Source organism: Trachemys scripta, chromosome 1 (genome assembly GCF_013100865.1).
Source record: "Trachemys scripta elegans isolate TJP31775 chromosome 1, CAS_Tse_1.0, whole genome shotgun sequence".
NCBI classification, from domain to species: Eukaryota; Metazoa; Chordata; order Testudines; family Emydidae; genus Trachemys; species Trachemys scripta.
Window position 1 is genome coordinate 318,035,098 of NC_048298.1, and position 14,342 is coordinate 318,049,439.

General features: G+C 47.9%; 1 protein-coding gene across 2 annotated transcripts in view; it reads left to right on the top strand.

Moving 5' to 3' along the window:
* The window catches only part of MAML2 (mastermind like transcriptional coactivator 2), a 292,112-nt gene that overhangs the window by 261,801 nt on the left and 15,969 nt on the right, over positions 1 to 14,342 (top strand). For both annotated transcript variants that reach the window (XM_034758913.1, XM_034758914.1), the window contains exon 4: positions 8,153 to 8,359. In XM_034758913.1, the coding sequence (XP_034614804.1) occupies positions 8,153 to 8,359 (207 nt within the window). The remainder of the gene's footprint in view (positions 1 to 8,152; positions 8,360 to 14,342) is intronic.

Sequence of the window (14,342 nt, forward strand, 5' to 3'; positions counted from 1 at the left end):
GGAGTGGGAAAGTCGACCGTTGGAATTGTGTTGATACAAGTTTGCAAGGCCATTAATCACACCCTACTCAGAAGAATCGTGCCTCTGGGTAACGTGCAGGAAATAGTGGATGGCTTTGCACAAATGGGGTTCCCTAACTGTGGAGGGGCGATAGATGGGACGCACATTCCTATTCTGGCACCACCCCACCTAGGATCCGAATACGTTAATTGGAAGGGGTATTTCTCTATGGTTCTCCAGGCGCTTGTGGATCACCGTGGGCGTTTCATTGACATTAACACAGGTTGGCCCGGAAAGATGCATGACGCACGCATCTTTCGGAACACTTAGCTGTTCAGAAAGATGCAGGCCGGGACTTTTTTCCCAGAGCGGAAGATCACGGTAGGGGAAGTTGAAATGCCCATTGTGATCCTTGGAGATCCCGCTTACCCGTTAATGCCGTGGCTCATGAAACCCTACACAAGGAGCCTTGACAGCAGCAAGGAACGGTTCAACTACAGGCTGAGCTGGTGCCGAATGACTGTGGAGTGTGCCTTTGGCCGTTTAAAGGGCCGTTGGCGATCTCTGTATGGGAAGCTGGACTTGGCCGAAAACAGCATCCCCACAGTTATATCCACGTGCTGTGCCCTCCATAATATTTGTGAAGGGAAGGGAAAGCTTCACTCAGGCATAGACCTCTGAGGTTCAATACCTGGAAGCTGAATTTGCACAGCCAGAGAGCAGGGCTATTACAGGGGCCCAGCGCAGGGCTGCAAGGATTAGGGATGCCTTGAGGGAGCAATTTGAGGCTGAAAACCAGCAGTGATATCTGGTGCCCTGCACGGGAGTGAAGTGCAGTAGTTCCAATCTTTAGGAATCAGTGTCTGCTTAGCAGACAAGCAGACTTGCAGTGCCTGTTTATTTCCTGGGCTAAGGAGTCTTTTACCTTATGCAATAATAAAGAATGTTTTCAAAGCCAAAGAATCCATTTATTGAAAAGAAACAAGGGGGTGGAGTGGGGAATGGTACAATCACAGATTCGTGTATGTCCTGTCTGGTGTGCTGTGCAGTGAGTGCTGCACTTCAGGACAGCTATACTGCATGGGGATGGGGGTTGAGTGCAGAGGGTAAGGGTCGTGGTTTTCAGGGCTGGCTGTGAAGATACTGGTGTTGGAGGCAGCGGGTGGTGTGAAGAACAAGGAAGTTGGGGAAAGTGGGTTGGAGGTGACAGTGGGGCACAACAGAAAGAGTTTTGGGACAAGGGCTGTGGCGGGGGTGGTGTTTGCGGTACTGCTCCTCTTTCTGCATGGCTACCAGCTCCTGGATAGCATCTGCTTGGTGCTCCAGGATGCTTATGAGCCTATCAGTGCTTTGCCGCCTGTGCGCTGCGTTTTCCTGGCGGATCCTGCTTTCTCTCTCCCTCCAGTTCTGTGCTTTCTCATTCTCTTTAATAGATTGCCACATCACTTCTTGCAGCATGTCTTCTTTGCTTTTTCGCGGTCTCTTCCTGAGTCTTTGCAGTCTCTGAGCAGACGATAAGAGGGACGGCTGAGGTCTCAAGATTGATGCAGCTGTATAGGCAAAATGCAACATTTAACAGAGGCAGCATTATTTATACCAGACAGAGTAATGATTCCCCCCGCACTTAAGGAGTAGAAAACACACAGGGTCTATACAATAGCATAATTTTCCCATCTGAAACAGAGCACACATATCCCACGGGAGCCTCAAAATGGTGAGTAAGGGGGACTGATTGTTTCAGGGCTGCACTGTCCTCTGGGTTTCTGTGCCTTGGGGAGAGCCAACAGCTTCAGGGGGCACCTACACTGAACACTGTCCCAACATTTTCCACAGGAGTTCGTCCTGGACGATATCTCACTGCTGAGGGTGACTTGGGAAGCAAGGGAGGGTCTTCTACTGCAATGTGGCTTCTGCCCTGGCCCATATGCAGCTTGCCTGTGTGCAGCAATGGTCCCCCCGCCCCTCGCGGCACAGTGGCGCGGACACGTTAGCCTGGCTGGGACAAGGACCACGGTGGCTCTCCCGATAAACCTGCGCAAGCGCATTGCACACGTTCTGGATGAGACATTCGAGGAGATTACCGAGGCCGATTGCTGCGATGTGATAAACCACATCAATGCACTATTCTGCATCTAGGCATGCATGCTTAACCCTCCTCTCGCAAAGAGCCCGCACCGAAAAAATTCCTTCCCGAAAAAAAAAAACGCTTACCGGGAACCTGCTCTTCTGTTTGTCCTCCACCAAGTACCGGCCGCTGCGATTGGCTACCATCCTCCTGGCTCGAGAAGAGCTCCTGGCTGCATGGCTCCAGGGCTTCCGGGGTGTCTCCATCCGGCCCACCACCATCACTCCTGTTTTCCTCCTCCTCCTCCTCTTCCTTCCCCACCCCCCACACCGGCTCTGAAGTGTCCATGGTGGTGCTCGGAGTGGAGTGGGGGGTTAACCCCAAGTATTGCATCCAGCTCTTTGTAGAATCGGCAGGTCGCAGGGGGAGCACCCGAGCAGCCGTTTGCATCGCAGGCTTTGCGGTAGGCACTCCGCAGCTCCTTCACTTTAATCCTGCACTGCTGGGCGTCCCGGTCATGGCCCTTTTCCATCATGTCCTTTGATACCTTCCCGAAGGTATCGTAATTCCTACGGCTGGAGCACAGCTGGGACTGTACAGCTTCCTTCCCCCAAACACTGATGAGGTCCAGCAATTCGCCATTGCTCCATGCTGGGGCTCGCTTGGCACGTGGAGGCATGGTCACCTGGAAAGATTCGCTGATAGCACTCCACGCCACGCCGGGCTGAGCAAACAGGAAGGGGATTTTTAAAATTCCCGGGAATGTAAAGGGTCGGTCACATGGTTGGTTACCTGAGGCCCAGGGAAGTAGAGTTTGAACTGATGACCAGAGTGGCTAGAACAGGCATTGTGGGATACTGCCAAATAATTCTGGAGGCCATTCACAGCGCATTGGGCGGCCACACTGGCGCCGTGCGCTGCACTCGCTATTCCTCTCGGAGAGGTGGAGTACATGCAGCGCTGCAACCACGGAGATACAGCGCTGCAAATACCTTGCCAATGTGGACGGGGAGTGAGTTACAGCACTGGGGGAGCCTTTACAGCGCTGTAACTCACAAGTGTAGCCAAGGCCATAGTCTCTTTTTGCAATATGTTCTGCTGGAAAGCTTGTCCCTTTTTCCTTCAGATCCCTGAGTAGAAAGTCCATTGTTCCAGGAGGGGAGTGGTCCAGCCATTGACAGACCATCAAAGCTGATGGCCCTAGATTGCTTTCTTGATGGCTGCTCCATTATGATCCTTCAACAAGGTGTCAATCATCTTTCCCCGGCAAAGTGGCTATGTGGAATGCAATTCTATAGGCTTGCTTTGTGAAAGGTTAGATATGTTCAGCACATGATACAAGATTAAGGTGACCATATGTCCCATTTTGGCCAGCACAGTCCCCTTTTTAAGCCCTGTCCCGGACCTCCTGACTTTTTTTGGCAAAACTGGGCAATTGATCCTGTTTGCTCTTGCCAAATTGGCAAGAGCAAAGAGGGACAAATGCCCAGTTTTGCCAAAAAAGTGCGCCTCCATAGGGGGACAAGGAGGAACATTCGATAGGGCAAGCAGCGATTCTGGGCAGCGGGGCTCGGGTGGTCAGCCCCAGCCCCAGGCAGCAGGGCTTGGGTGGGTGGCAATGCCAGGGGCTCGGGCCAGACCGGCATGGGAACGAGAGGCCTCAGGCCAGCCCCATGTGCGGTGGGGGCTCAGATGAGCAATAACACCAGGTGGCTCAGGCGAGCCCCATGCGGGAGGAGTAGGAGGGCCTTGGGCCAGGCCTGCACGGTGTCCTGTTTTCACTTGGGGAAATATGGTCATCCTATACAAGATGGAGGTCCTAATAGAAAACAGAATTTACCATTTGATAATGACACATCCTGTTCTGTCCCAAGAAGGTTTGGCAGCATTTCCTAAAAGCCTGTCTGACTTTGGATTTGCCTAATTTCCGCAGGAAGTTCCTTCCACAGGCCAATCCCATCGAACATCAATTTCATCCTCCATTCTGGAAGACGAAATGGTCTAATGTTGCCCAGTATACTTGGTGTCTAGTTAAAAAGGAAAGACAATTCCAGTAAAATATTCGTTATTATTAGATATAAAACATATTGGGCCAAATTCTACTCTCAATTACAGCAGTGTAAATCCACTCAGGCCAGAATTTCTCACTGTATATGTATATTTAAAAAACCATATCTTGTTAGACAAAATCTGATCTCACTTGCACCTGTTTTACAGTGCTGCAGCTCTATGGACTCTTGATTTCTTTTGGTGGAAGTGAGAGGAGAATCAGGCCCAATAGCACCAGTTCTTTAAGGGTCAGTCTGCAGCACAACTAATCCTTTGCATCAAGTATGATTTATTAGGCAATTGCTCACATCACATCGCCTCCTCTGGAACACCAGCAAGTTGGACAAATAACACATTATCGATTCATAGACTAACACTCTCGTTTCATGGACAGCAAAGAAAAATAAAACAGCTCAAATTTCATGATTTACACTCCTCTTGCAGTGTCTTTTTCCCAAATGGCTATTTTTCGTGCCAACTGCTATTCTATATATGATTGTTAAAAATCATTTATTAGGTATCGAGAAGTGAATCTGTCAGCTTATCTGAAAATAAAACCCACAGTTACCTGAGCAGGGGGGGGATAAATCTACATATATTACCATGAATTTCAAAAGCATACATTGGGGAAGTCTGCATTTTCTGTGCAATGAGAAAACAGATGAATTCTATTAATGGATGTAACATGTGGGTTGGGTTTAAGCTAGAGTGTAGTTTGAATGTGGATGTCAAAGCCAATTTATTGTAACATATTTTTCCTTTCAAAATATTTGAAGACATACAAAAGTTTGCACAACATCTTGGCAAGCTGGTCTGTGGAAAGGAATACTTTCTGTCTCACAGCTAACATAAGGGCTGAAGAATGTGGTAGAGGCTGAGCAATTCTGGATTATTTCTTGAATTGAAAAGAATGTGTGCAAGACAGAATTGTGGAAAAGTCCATTAAATTTTCAGAGGTGCAATTGTAATGCTGCCCTGGAGGCTGCAGGTGGCTCCAAAAGAAAGTTGTGGGTTTTATGTCATATTTAGATTGTTAAACACTTTACTTATATGGCCCTGTCTGAATGCCGCAGAATTATTTTAAATTAGAAAGAACAATAACCATCCACAGAGAGACAAAGTGGGTGAGGTAAGATCTGTTGTTGGACCAACTTCTGTTGGTGAGAGAGACAAGCTTTCAGGAGCCACAAAGAAGAAAAAGAGCTCTGTGAAGCATGAAAGCTTTCCTCTTTCCCCACCAGTAGTTGGTCCAGTGAAAGGTATTACCTCACTGTCCCATATCCTGGGATCAACATGACTATAACAATACTGTAAACAGTGGCTGGCAATGTATTTTTTCCTTCCCAGTTGGTAGGAGAAGTAATTGGATTCATTTACAGTTTGTTTTTCATGTATGTTTTGGTTTGGTGGGTGTGTTTGTGTCTGTGTATGTGTGTGTAGAACTTGTTGAGGAAAAGCTAAGTGACAGAAATTAACGTTGCATGTAGTTCTCAAGGTAGCCATTCCTGTCTCTTGTGACAGTGAGTTCTATAGTCTAGGATTGGTGCCTGTGAAAGTTCTGACTCTGGCACTCATGAGTCTCTGCCATTGGTGAAGTATAATTATTCCAGGGGAATGTAGCTGTCATGGAAGATCATAGTCATGGAGGGAGAGGTGGTCTCTCAAGTAGCTAGAAGAATCCAGTGGACAGAATCCTGGACTTAGACTCTAATCACTGGGGGAGCCCGTGCAGACAGTAGAGCACCAGGGTGATGTGCTCTTGGACACCTATGGTGTGGAGCAGACAGTCTGCTGCATACTGTATCAGCTGGAGCTTTTTCAGATTGGGTGGCTTCATTTCTATGAGTTGTAATAATTGAGCCTAAAAGTCAGGAAAATGATGTCCCCATAATTTTAGCTAACTCCCCAGTAGCGCCCATCTGAGCTATAGCTGCGCAACTTTGTGCACGTGGCATTGGAGTGCTCCAGGTTTTTGTGTGATAATACTGGGGCAGAAGTGGCTCTTTTTCTATATTTATGGAAGGGTGGAGGTCTGTCTACTGGGGAAATGACTCAACAGAAAGCATGTTGCTGTCAGCAAAACCTTTTTTTCAGTCTAGTTTGTAACAAGAAAGTAAACAGAACACATATAGCTGAAAGAGGAGGAGCACGGGGTGAAGTCTCAGGGGAAGAGAAAGGGCCAGGGCAGGGCCACGGAGAAGGTGGTGCTCCTGCTTTTGCCTTTTGAAAAGATGTTCACCTTACTCTTACTCTCCGCACTCCAGTGTGGCCTTGTGTGGAAAACTACAGAGAGAAGCCAGACGGTTGGGCCAGAAGCAGCCAAAGCAGGGACCACTGGACATTCAGAGAACTTCAACAGTGTTGACTGGACTTGCTGTGCCTTGTGCTGATTGGCCGTTTGCTCCAATCTCCCCCGCCCTCCCCCCCCCCATCGTCTCTTCACCTCAGGTTCACTCCACACCTCCTTTACCTTCTGACCCCTTTTCCTCCCTCCCTTCTCCTTTCTTCCCAACTCCCCACCAAAAAAATATTCATGGCACTACCATGCTGTTTGCTGCCATCACATTGTTCCCTCTGCTTGTGTATTAGACCCCTCTCCCCACCCTGCATCTGTCTTGTCCCATTAGATTGTAAACGCTTTGCGGCAGGCACTGTCTCTTATTCTGTGTTTGTACAGTGCCTAGCACAAAGGGGTGCTTCTCTTTGTCGGCCCTTAGGCCAGAAGAGATTAAGGTTTCGTGGGGTCCTGGGCCAGAGCAACTGGGGGACCCCTCCCCATTCTGCCCCTTCTGCCTGCAGCACTGTCTGCAGCCCCACCCCATTTTGCTCCTTCCCTCTGTGGCCCTGCCTCTGTTCGACCCACAGTCCCGCCCCATTCCACCACCCCCTCACTGCAGATCCCGCAACCCGTTTGCTCCTTTCTGGTCCCACACCCCACTGTGGTCACAGGACCGGAGAAGCTCTGTCCCCCCCGCCAGGGCCCCAGGTCCGCAGCGAGGAGTGAGAACTCCCCCAGCCCTGAGGCCACGGCAGGAAGCCAGAGCTCCTCCAGGCCTGGGGCCACAACTGGGATCCAGACTCTGTGGCTTCCCCCGCTGCCCAGCGCTTCTACCAGAGAGAGGGATCACGGTGCTGGGGCTCCCCCGGCGCGTCTGCCAGGGAGCAGGGTCGGGGCCCGGGGGCTTCCCCTGCTGCCTGACACTTTTGCTGGGTAGCAGGATCGGGGCACGGGGGCTTCCCCCACCTCGCCCTTCCCACCTGGCGCTTCTGCCAGGGAGCAGGGTCAGGGTGCAGGGGTTTCTCCCACCCATCCAACGCTTCTGCCAGGGCTCCAGGCTTCTGCCGCCCTGCAGCAGCTGTCTGGTGGGGCCAGGGCTCCTGGGCTCGGGCCCCATTGGCTAATCCGCCACTGTCTTAGGCACTACTGGAAAAAACATGATCAATAATAATAACTGGAGATAATTCTGCAGCTCCAGAATTTACTCTTTTCTTTCACCCAGATTGTTCCTGGGGGAACATGAAGGAGCCAATGAAAAGGCACCAGTCATTGCACTGTGAAGTGACTACTAACCACTTTCTTGTTTTCTAACAAGGTTACAAATAACTGTCACTTCTAATAGAGAGTCTCAATATAATTGTTGTTCCTAACCAAATTTTAGGTGTCAGTAGATGCAGTGTTTGTTGCCATGTAATCATATGAATTGCCATGTGTTCTTATGGGAGTTCCCTGTAAAATTCCCAGGACAGCTCAGTTACTTCCTTTGAGGTTCCATAAACTCCTGTTAAAATGTCAAGGTTTCCCACGGAAACCACATGGTAGGTTTTCAAAGCTTTCCATACAGCATTAGAGTTACTTTCTCTGCTTGATTCTTTATATGAGGCTTTGTTGTCAGTCTCTTGTCCTGCAGTTTAAGGAGCAGCATCCCACACTTGATCTTTATTAATCTAAGTGTGTAAAAAGAGTCATTGCCTTTTCTTGATGATTTTTAATTTTATTTTATTCATTTTATCATTCATAAGATGTTTCTTCTTTTTCAGGATCAACACTCTGTGATAGGCCAAGGTGCAGGCCCCAGTCCAAGTTCCAGTACTTGCTCAAATCCAAACACTGGAAGTGGTTACATGAACTCATCCCAGCAATCAACGTTGAATCAGCAACTGATGGAAAAGAAACAAGCGTTGCAGAGGCAGATGATGGAGCAAAAGCAGCAGCTCCTTCTGCAGCAGCAGATGTTGGCAGAAACAGTAAAATTTCTTTCTAATTCCTATTTTATGTCTAATAAATTTTCATCAGATTCATAGAAATTAGAGATGGAAAAGATCGGTTAGGTCACTTTGTCCATCCACTGAACATTCATGATTGTTCCCTATAGAATATTCTTGATGGCTCTATTCAGCCTATTTTAAATTATTCAAGCACTGAAGATTCCACTACTCCCTTTGGGAGACTATTCCACAGTCTTAACTGTTCTCACCATTAGGAGATTTTTCCTGATATTGAGTCTAAATTTCCCTTAGCTCAGTTTCATTTTAATACTCCAGATTATGGCCCCAATCCAGCAAAGCACATGCTTAATTTTAAGCATGTGAGTGGCCCCAATGGACCTGATTCTCAATTATACTGAAGCCACTGTGACCACTCTGGCTATGTAGAAAGGCTTTAAAGCAGGGGTAGGCAACCTATGGCACACATGCTGAACGCAGCAGGCGAGCTGATTTTCAGTGGCACTCACACTGCTGGGGTCCTGGCCACCGGTCTGGAGCGCTCTGCGTTTTAATTTCATTTTAAATGAAGCTTCTTAAACATTTTAAAAACCTTATTTATTTTACATACAACAATACTTTAGTTATATATTATAGACCTATAGAAAGAGACCTTCTAAAAACGTTAAAATGTATTAGTCAAGTATCAGGGGGTAGCCGTGTTAGTCTGTATCTACAAAAACAACAAGGAGTCTGGTGGCACCTTAAAGACTAACAGATTTATTTGGGCATAAGCTTTCGTGGGTAAAAACCTCACTTCTTCGGATGCATGGAGTGAAAGTTACAGATGCAGGCATTATATACTGACACATGGGCGAAGTAACTCCCTGCTCTCCATTTGTCAGTATATAATGCCTGCATCTGTAACTTTCACTCCATGCATCCGAAGAAGTGAGGTTTTTACCCACGAAAGCTTATGCCCAAATAAATCTGTTAGTCTTTAAGGTGCCACCAGACTCCTTGTTGAAAATGTATTAGTGGCACGCGAAACCTTAAATCAGAGTGAATAAATGAAGACTTGGCACACCACTTCTGAAAGGTGGCCGACCCCTGCTTTAAAGTGATATAAGTTATGTTTACACCCACTTTAAGGCTTCTTTACATGGGCAGAGTGTTGTAAAGTGGTCTTGGTGTAAAGGGGAATCAGGAGCATTGACTTCAATGTCAGGTGCTTAAAGTTAAGCACTTAAGTGTTTTGCTGGCTCATGGGTTGGAAAAATCCCATTTCATGTTGTTGACACACCTTTAGATACTAGCAGCCAGTTATCATATTTCCCCGTCGATTTGAGGGAAAGCAGAGAGTTTCTCTTTGTGTGGCAGGATCATCATGTTATGAGATACAGGATGTGCACATGCTGCCTGATTTGTAGTTCTGAATCTTAAGGGCCCAATTCTTTGTTACCCTGTAGCTTGTGCAGCCATTGACACTATTGTAAAGTGGCTGTGAAATCATACCAGTTTGATTGGTAGCTCCTTATATCCACTTTGCACTGGTGTCGATTACTGTGCAAGGGGTGGAACAATGGACAATCAGGCCCTACATGCATCTTGAGAAGTGCTGAAAGGAACGTAAACGAAAGTTAAAGGGAAAATGAAAATAATAACTGCAGGGTGAATCCCTCTGTGGATCAGCTTGTGTTTGTTTTTGTTCTGCACTTGTTATACACACACAAGTGCACAGACATACACATAAAACAATCTCAGTTGCAATTTAAAGGAATTGCTGCAGACCAAGATTTTTATGGGAGCTAAAAGGTTCCTGTTCTTCACAAGGGTTCAGGTTGGACGGTTCATTAAGATGAGCCTGATAAATCTTAATCAGACCACAGGTTCCAAAACTGAAATATGGAAATGCCTGAATACCACAACAAAGAGTGTTCTCACATTGTTTATAACCATGGCTGGAAGCAGAAGAACCAGATTTCTCACAAGGTCTGTTTGTGTGAGATTTCAGGCAGAAGAGGTCGGAATAGTTCTGATTTCTGATCAGCTTCAGATAAACATCCAGAGCCTGATTCTTATTTACACCAAAGCCCCTTTTCACGTTCTGGCAGTGTAAAGAATCTTGAAAATAAATTGTAATTTACATCTGCTTTAATGCCCCTGGACATTGCCAGAGTGGTGTACAGGAGCCTTTGTGTAAATGAGAAACCTCCCTCCTCTTCCCCACCCCAAAGTTTTTGGATACTTAGGCCATGTCTACAGAGTTAAGTCGACTTAAGTTATGTTGATGATCATAAGCCGCTTTAATTACATCGGTTGTGCACATCCACACAGTACTCCTTGTGTCGGTGGAGCACTTCCCCAGTTGGTGCTCTTGCATCGACAGAGAGAGAACGTTGCATCGTAGGTAGCTATCCCTCTATGGAACTCGCCACCCTGTGCCACTGGGAGATCTGGGAACAGATCGCAATGCATGATGGGGGTATGCCCACTGTCCCTGATACAGCACTTTCTGTCCCATCATTCCATGGGCTTCCGATTTTGTTTTGCGCCATTTTTGAACAGCCCTTGTAAACTGTGCTTCTGCCATCTCTGCTTGAAAGCATGGATCCTGAACTGCTGACCAGTCTGGTGATGAGTGTTTTGAACACAATGCAGCTGAGCCTGCAGTATTTCATGAGCTGCGAAATAGAAAGTGAATCTGTGGTGCCTGCCCTGCTGTGTGCAATGGAAAGTAACAATTCAAGATTGCTGCTGGCATTCATGGAGCAGATGCATATGGTGGACCATTGGTTCTGGGCTTGGGAAACAAGCACTGAGTGCAGGATTGCATTGTGATGCATGTATAGGATGACAAGCAGTCACTGCAGAATTTTTGGATATGCAGAGCCACCTTCCTGGAACTATGTGCAGAGCTGGCCCTTGCCTTGTGGTGCAAGGACACCAAAATGACAGCTGCCCTCACAGTGGAAAAGTGAGTGGTGACTGAACACATTAACAGAAAGGGCTATTTCTCTGTGGTCTTGAAGGCACTGGTGGATCACTCTGTTTCACTGACATCAATGCGGGTTGATCAGGGAAGGTTCATGATGCACGCATCTTTACGAACACTGGAGTGTACAGAAAGCTGCACACTAGGGCTTTCTTTCCAGACCAGAAGATTCCAATAGGGGATGTTCAAATGCCCAGAGTGATCCTGGGAGACCCGGCCTATCCCTTGCTCCTGTGGTTCATGAAGCCTTACACCGGAAGCCTAGACAACAGCAAGGAGCACTTCAACAACAGGCTCAGCTAGTGCCAAATGATTGTTGAATGTGCCTTTGGCAGATTAAAAGGTCATTGGCGCTGCCTTTTTGGCAGGTTAGACCTCATTGAGGACAATATTCCGACGGTTATAGCAGCCTGCTGTTCTCTACATAACATTTGCAAAGTGAAGGGGGAAAAGTTTCCCCGGAGGTGAGGTGGGTCAGCTGACTGCTGATTTTGAGCAGCTAGATACCCAAGCAATTAGAGAGGCTCAGCAGGGTGGTATTTGAATCAGGAGGCTTTGAAGGAGTATTTTGATAGTGAGCCCCAGTAATGTGTCTTTATGTGATGCATTTGGCCAGGCAATGTTTACTTGCCACCTTGAGTGACCCCTGTAATGCTTGCTTCCTGAGCTTTAATTGTTCCTGAGCAAATGTTCCTGCCTATAGCAACTGTGCTTTAATTTTTACAGCAACTACCATGAGTCTTGCACAGAGGTGCTCAGACTGTAGTGCTCTGAGGAACTTGAGCATCTCTGTCTGACCCTCCAGTAGCTTTATCATCCACTCCTGTCCATCTGCCATCCACTCCTGCCCCTGCCTTCTCTCCAGGATATCCGGTCTGAGTTTTCATTAACTGGCTCCATCCACCCTCTTGTTTCTCTGTCTGCTGTATCTCTAGACTGCAGCGCTTTGCAAAACCGCCTCCTTACTCCTCTTGGTTCACCTCCTTGCCTGATGGAGGCGCTCTGCTGGTGTGTATGAGTTGGCCCTCAAGGGCATATCTGCAGAAACAAAAGAAACAGTGAATAGAGACAGTATTGTGAGTGAATCATAAAAGTTACATACTCCTCTTTCTCAGTGTCCCTTGGCTAGCACACAAGTCAGCGCAAGTCCCAAATATGGTGAGTTCAGAGGTGGGTGGTTGGGAAGGGGGAATGGGCAAGAGGGGATAATTGGTCTGGGTGGTTTGCGAAGAGGGCCTAGGGAGACTATTCTGAATATTGACACCCTTTTCCATAAACTGGGGTAATCAAACCCAATATCTCACTCCTGAAGGTAACCCAGGATGCAAGGGTGCATCTTCTGCATGCGTGTGATTTCAGACCAGGTCCATGTGCAGCTTACCTGTGTGATACTTTGGTCCCTGCAGAAATAATTGTCAGTTGGCATGGCAAAGTTTCCTACAGTGGGGGGAGAAACAAGGCAGATCTACCAAGGAGCCTTCGGCAGAGGATTGCAGAGTACCTACACGAAAGTTTCCTAGAGATCTCTGTGAAGGATTCCCGGGACATCCCAGTGTACATTACCAACCTTTTCCGCCAGGGCCCCACTGCGTAGCTGTATAGACTCTGTCATTAATTTCTATCCCTTATTCCTCCTCCACCATATAACAAAATAAATGAGACCTCAACCTCCTATCACTGTGCAGTATCAAAGCAAAATGCATGCTTACCAGAGCTTGCCTCTCCTGCTTCATGCACTCCACAACCGGAGTCAAAAACAGGTCCTGGCTCACCATGCCACCAGACGACCCTGTCGCATGTGCCACATCCTCCAACTCCACTTCCTCATCTACCAATTCATCCTCAGGGCTGACTCTGCGGGCTGCTGCCTCCCGTTCCCCCCGAAGTATCCACGGGGCTCTTGGCAGTGGAGGTGGGGTTGCTGCTGAGGATGGCGAGCAGCTCCTCGTAGAAGCGGCATGTCTTTGGCGCTGCACCAAAGCAATGGTTGGCCTCCCTTGCCTTCTGGAACACCTGCCTCAGCAACTTGATCTTAGCACAGCACTGCTGCGTGTCCCTTTTGTGTCTCTTCGCCTGCCTGCCACGAACAATCTGCCCGAGCAAAGCTGCGACTGCACAGCCTCCTCTCCCCACAGACCCAGCAGATCCAACAGCTCCAGGGTATTCCAGGCAGGAGTGCGAAAAGCCGGCATGGTCAGCTGGGAAGATGCTGTGTGAACGGTCCACGCTGAGCAAACAAGAAGAGGAATTTTAAAAGTTCTTTAAACGGGGGAGGGGTGCATGCCCGTGTACCTGCAGGGAAACGGAGTTCAAACTGCTGACCAGAGCGGTCAGGATGGGCATTATGGTCACCTCCTGGAGACCAACTAGGGCAACATAGGCCAAGGCAGTGTCTACGTTGCTCTAACTACGTCACAAAAAGCTCTATGCCGTTCGTCAAGGTGATTTAATTTTGTCGGCATACCGGGGGAGTTACATCGGTGGGAGGAGCATTTCAGTGTGTACACCTCCACAGACGAAAGCTGACTTTTGTCACCAAAACTGTGTAGCGGAGACAAGGCCTTAGTCTAACTGTGATTCTGAAATTTATGCCCTTTGAGGTTTGCAGATTACTACTTGCCACCTTCTTCAGCTCTGATCAGAAAATCTCTGCTTTTCCCCACCCCAAATACAGCTTATGTTTCAGATAAAGGAGAGAGTTTGGACAGACTTTGCTGGCAGATTGACAAAGAGAGCAGGTTGCAGAGCCTCAGAGCTATTTGGATAAGAGGATGTTCAGCTCCCCTTGCTAGCAGATGGTGGGAATCTTCAGAGACCACCCACATGTTGCCTCTGTGAACCTTCAGATGACACGTCCCCTGCTCACTGGTGTGCACGCTGGGTTGTTAGATGTGAGCAGATTCCTTCTGTCTGAAGTTTTGACGACTTATGGAGAGTGTCACAACTTGGGCTTCTGGTTTTTGGCATGTATTTGTTGGGGGCAAAAGGGGGAATATGCCTACCGCTTTTCACAAACGGAGCATTAAGCCA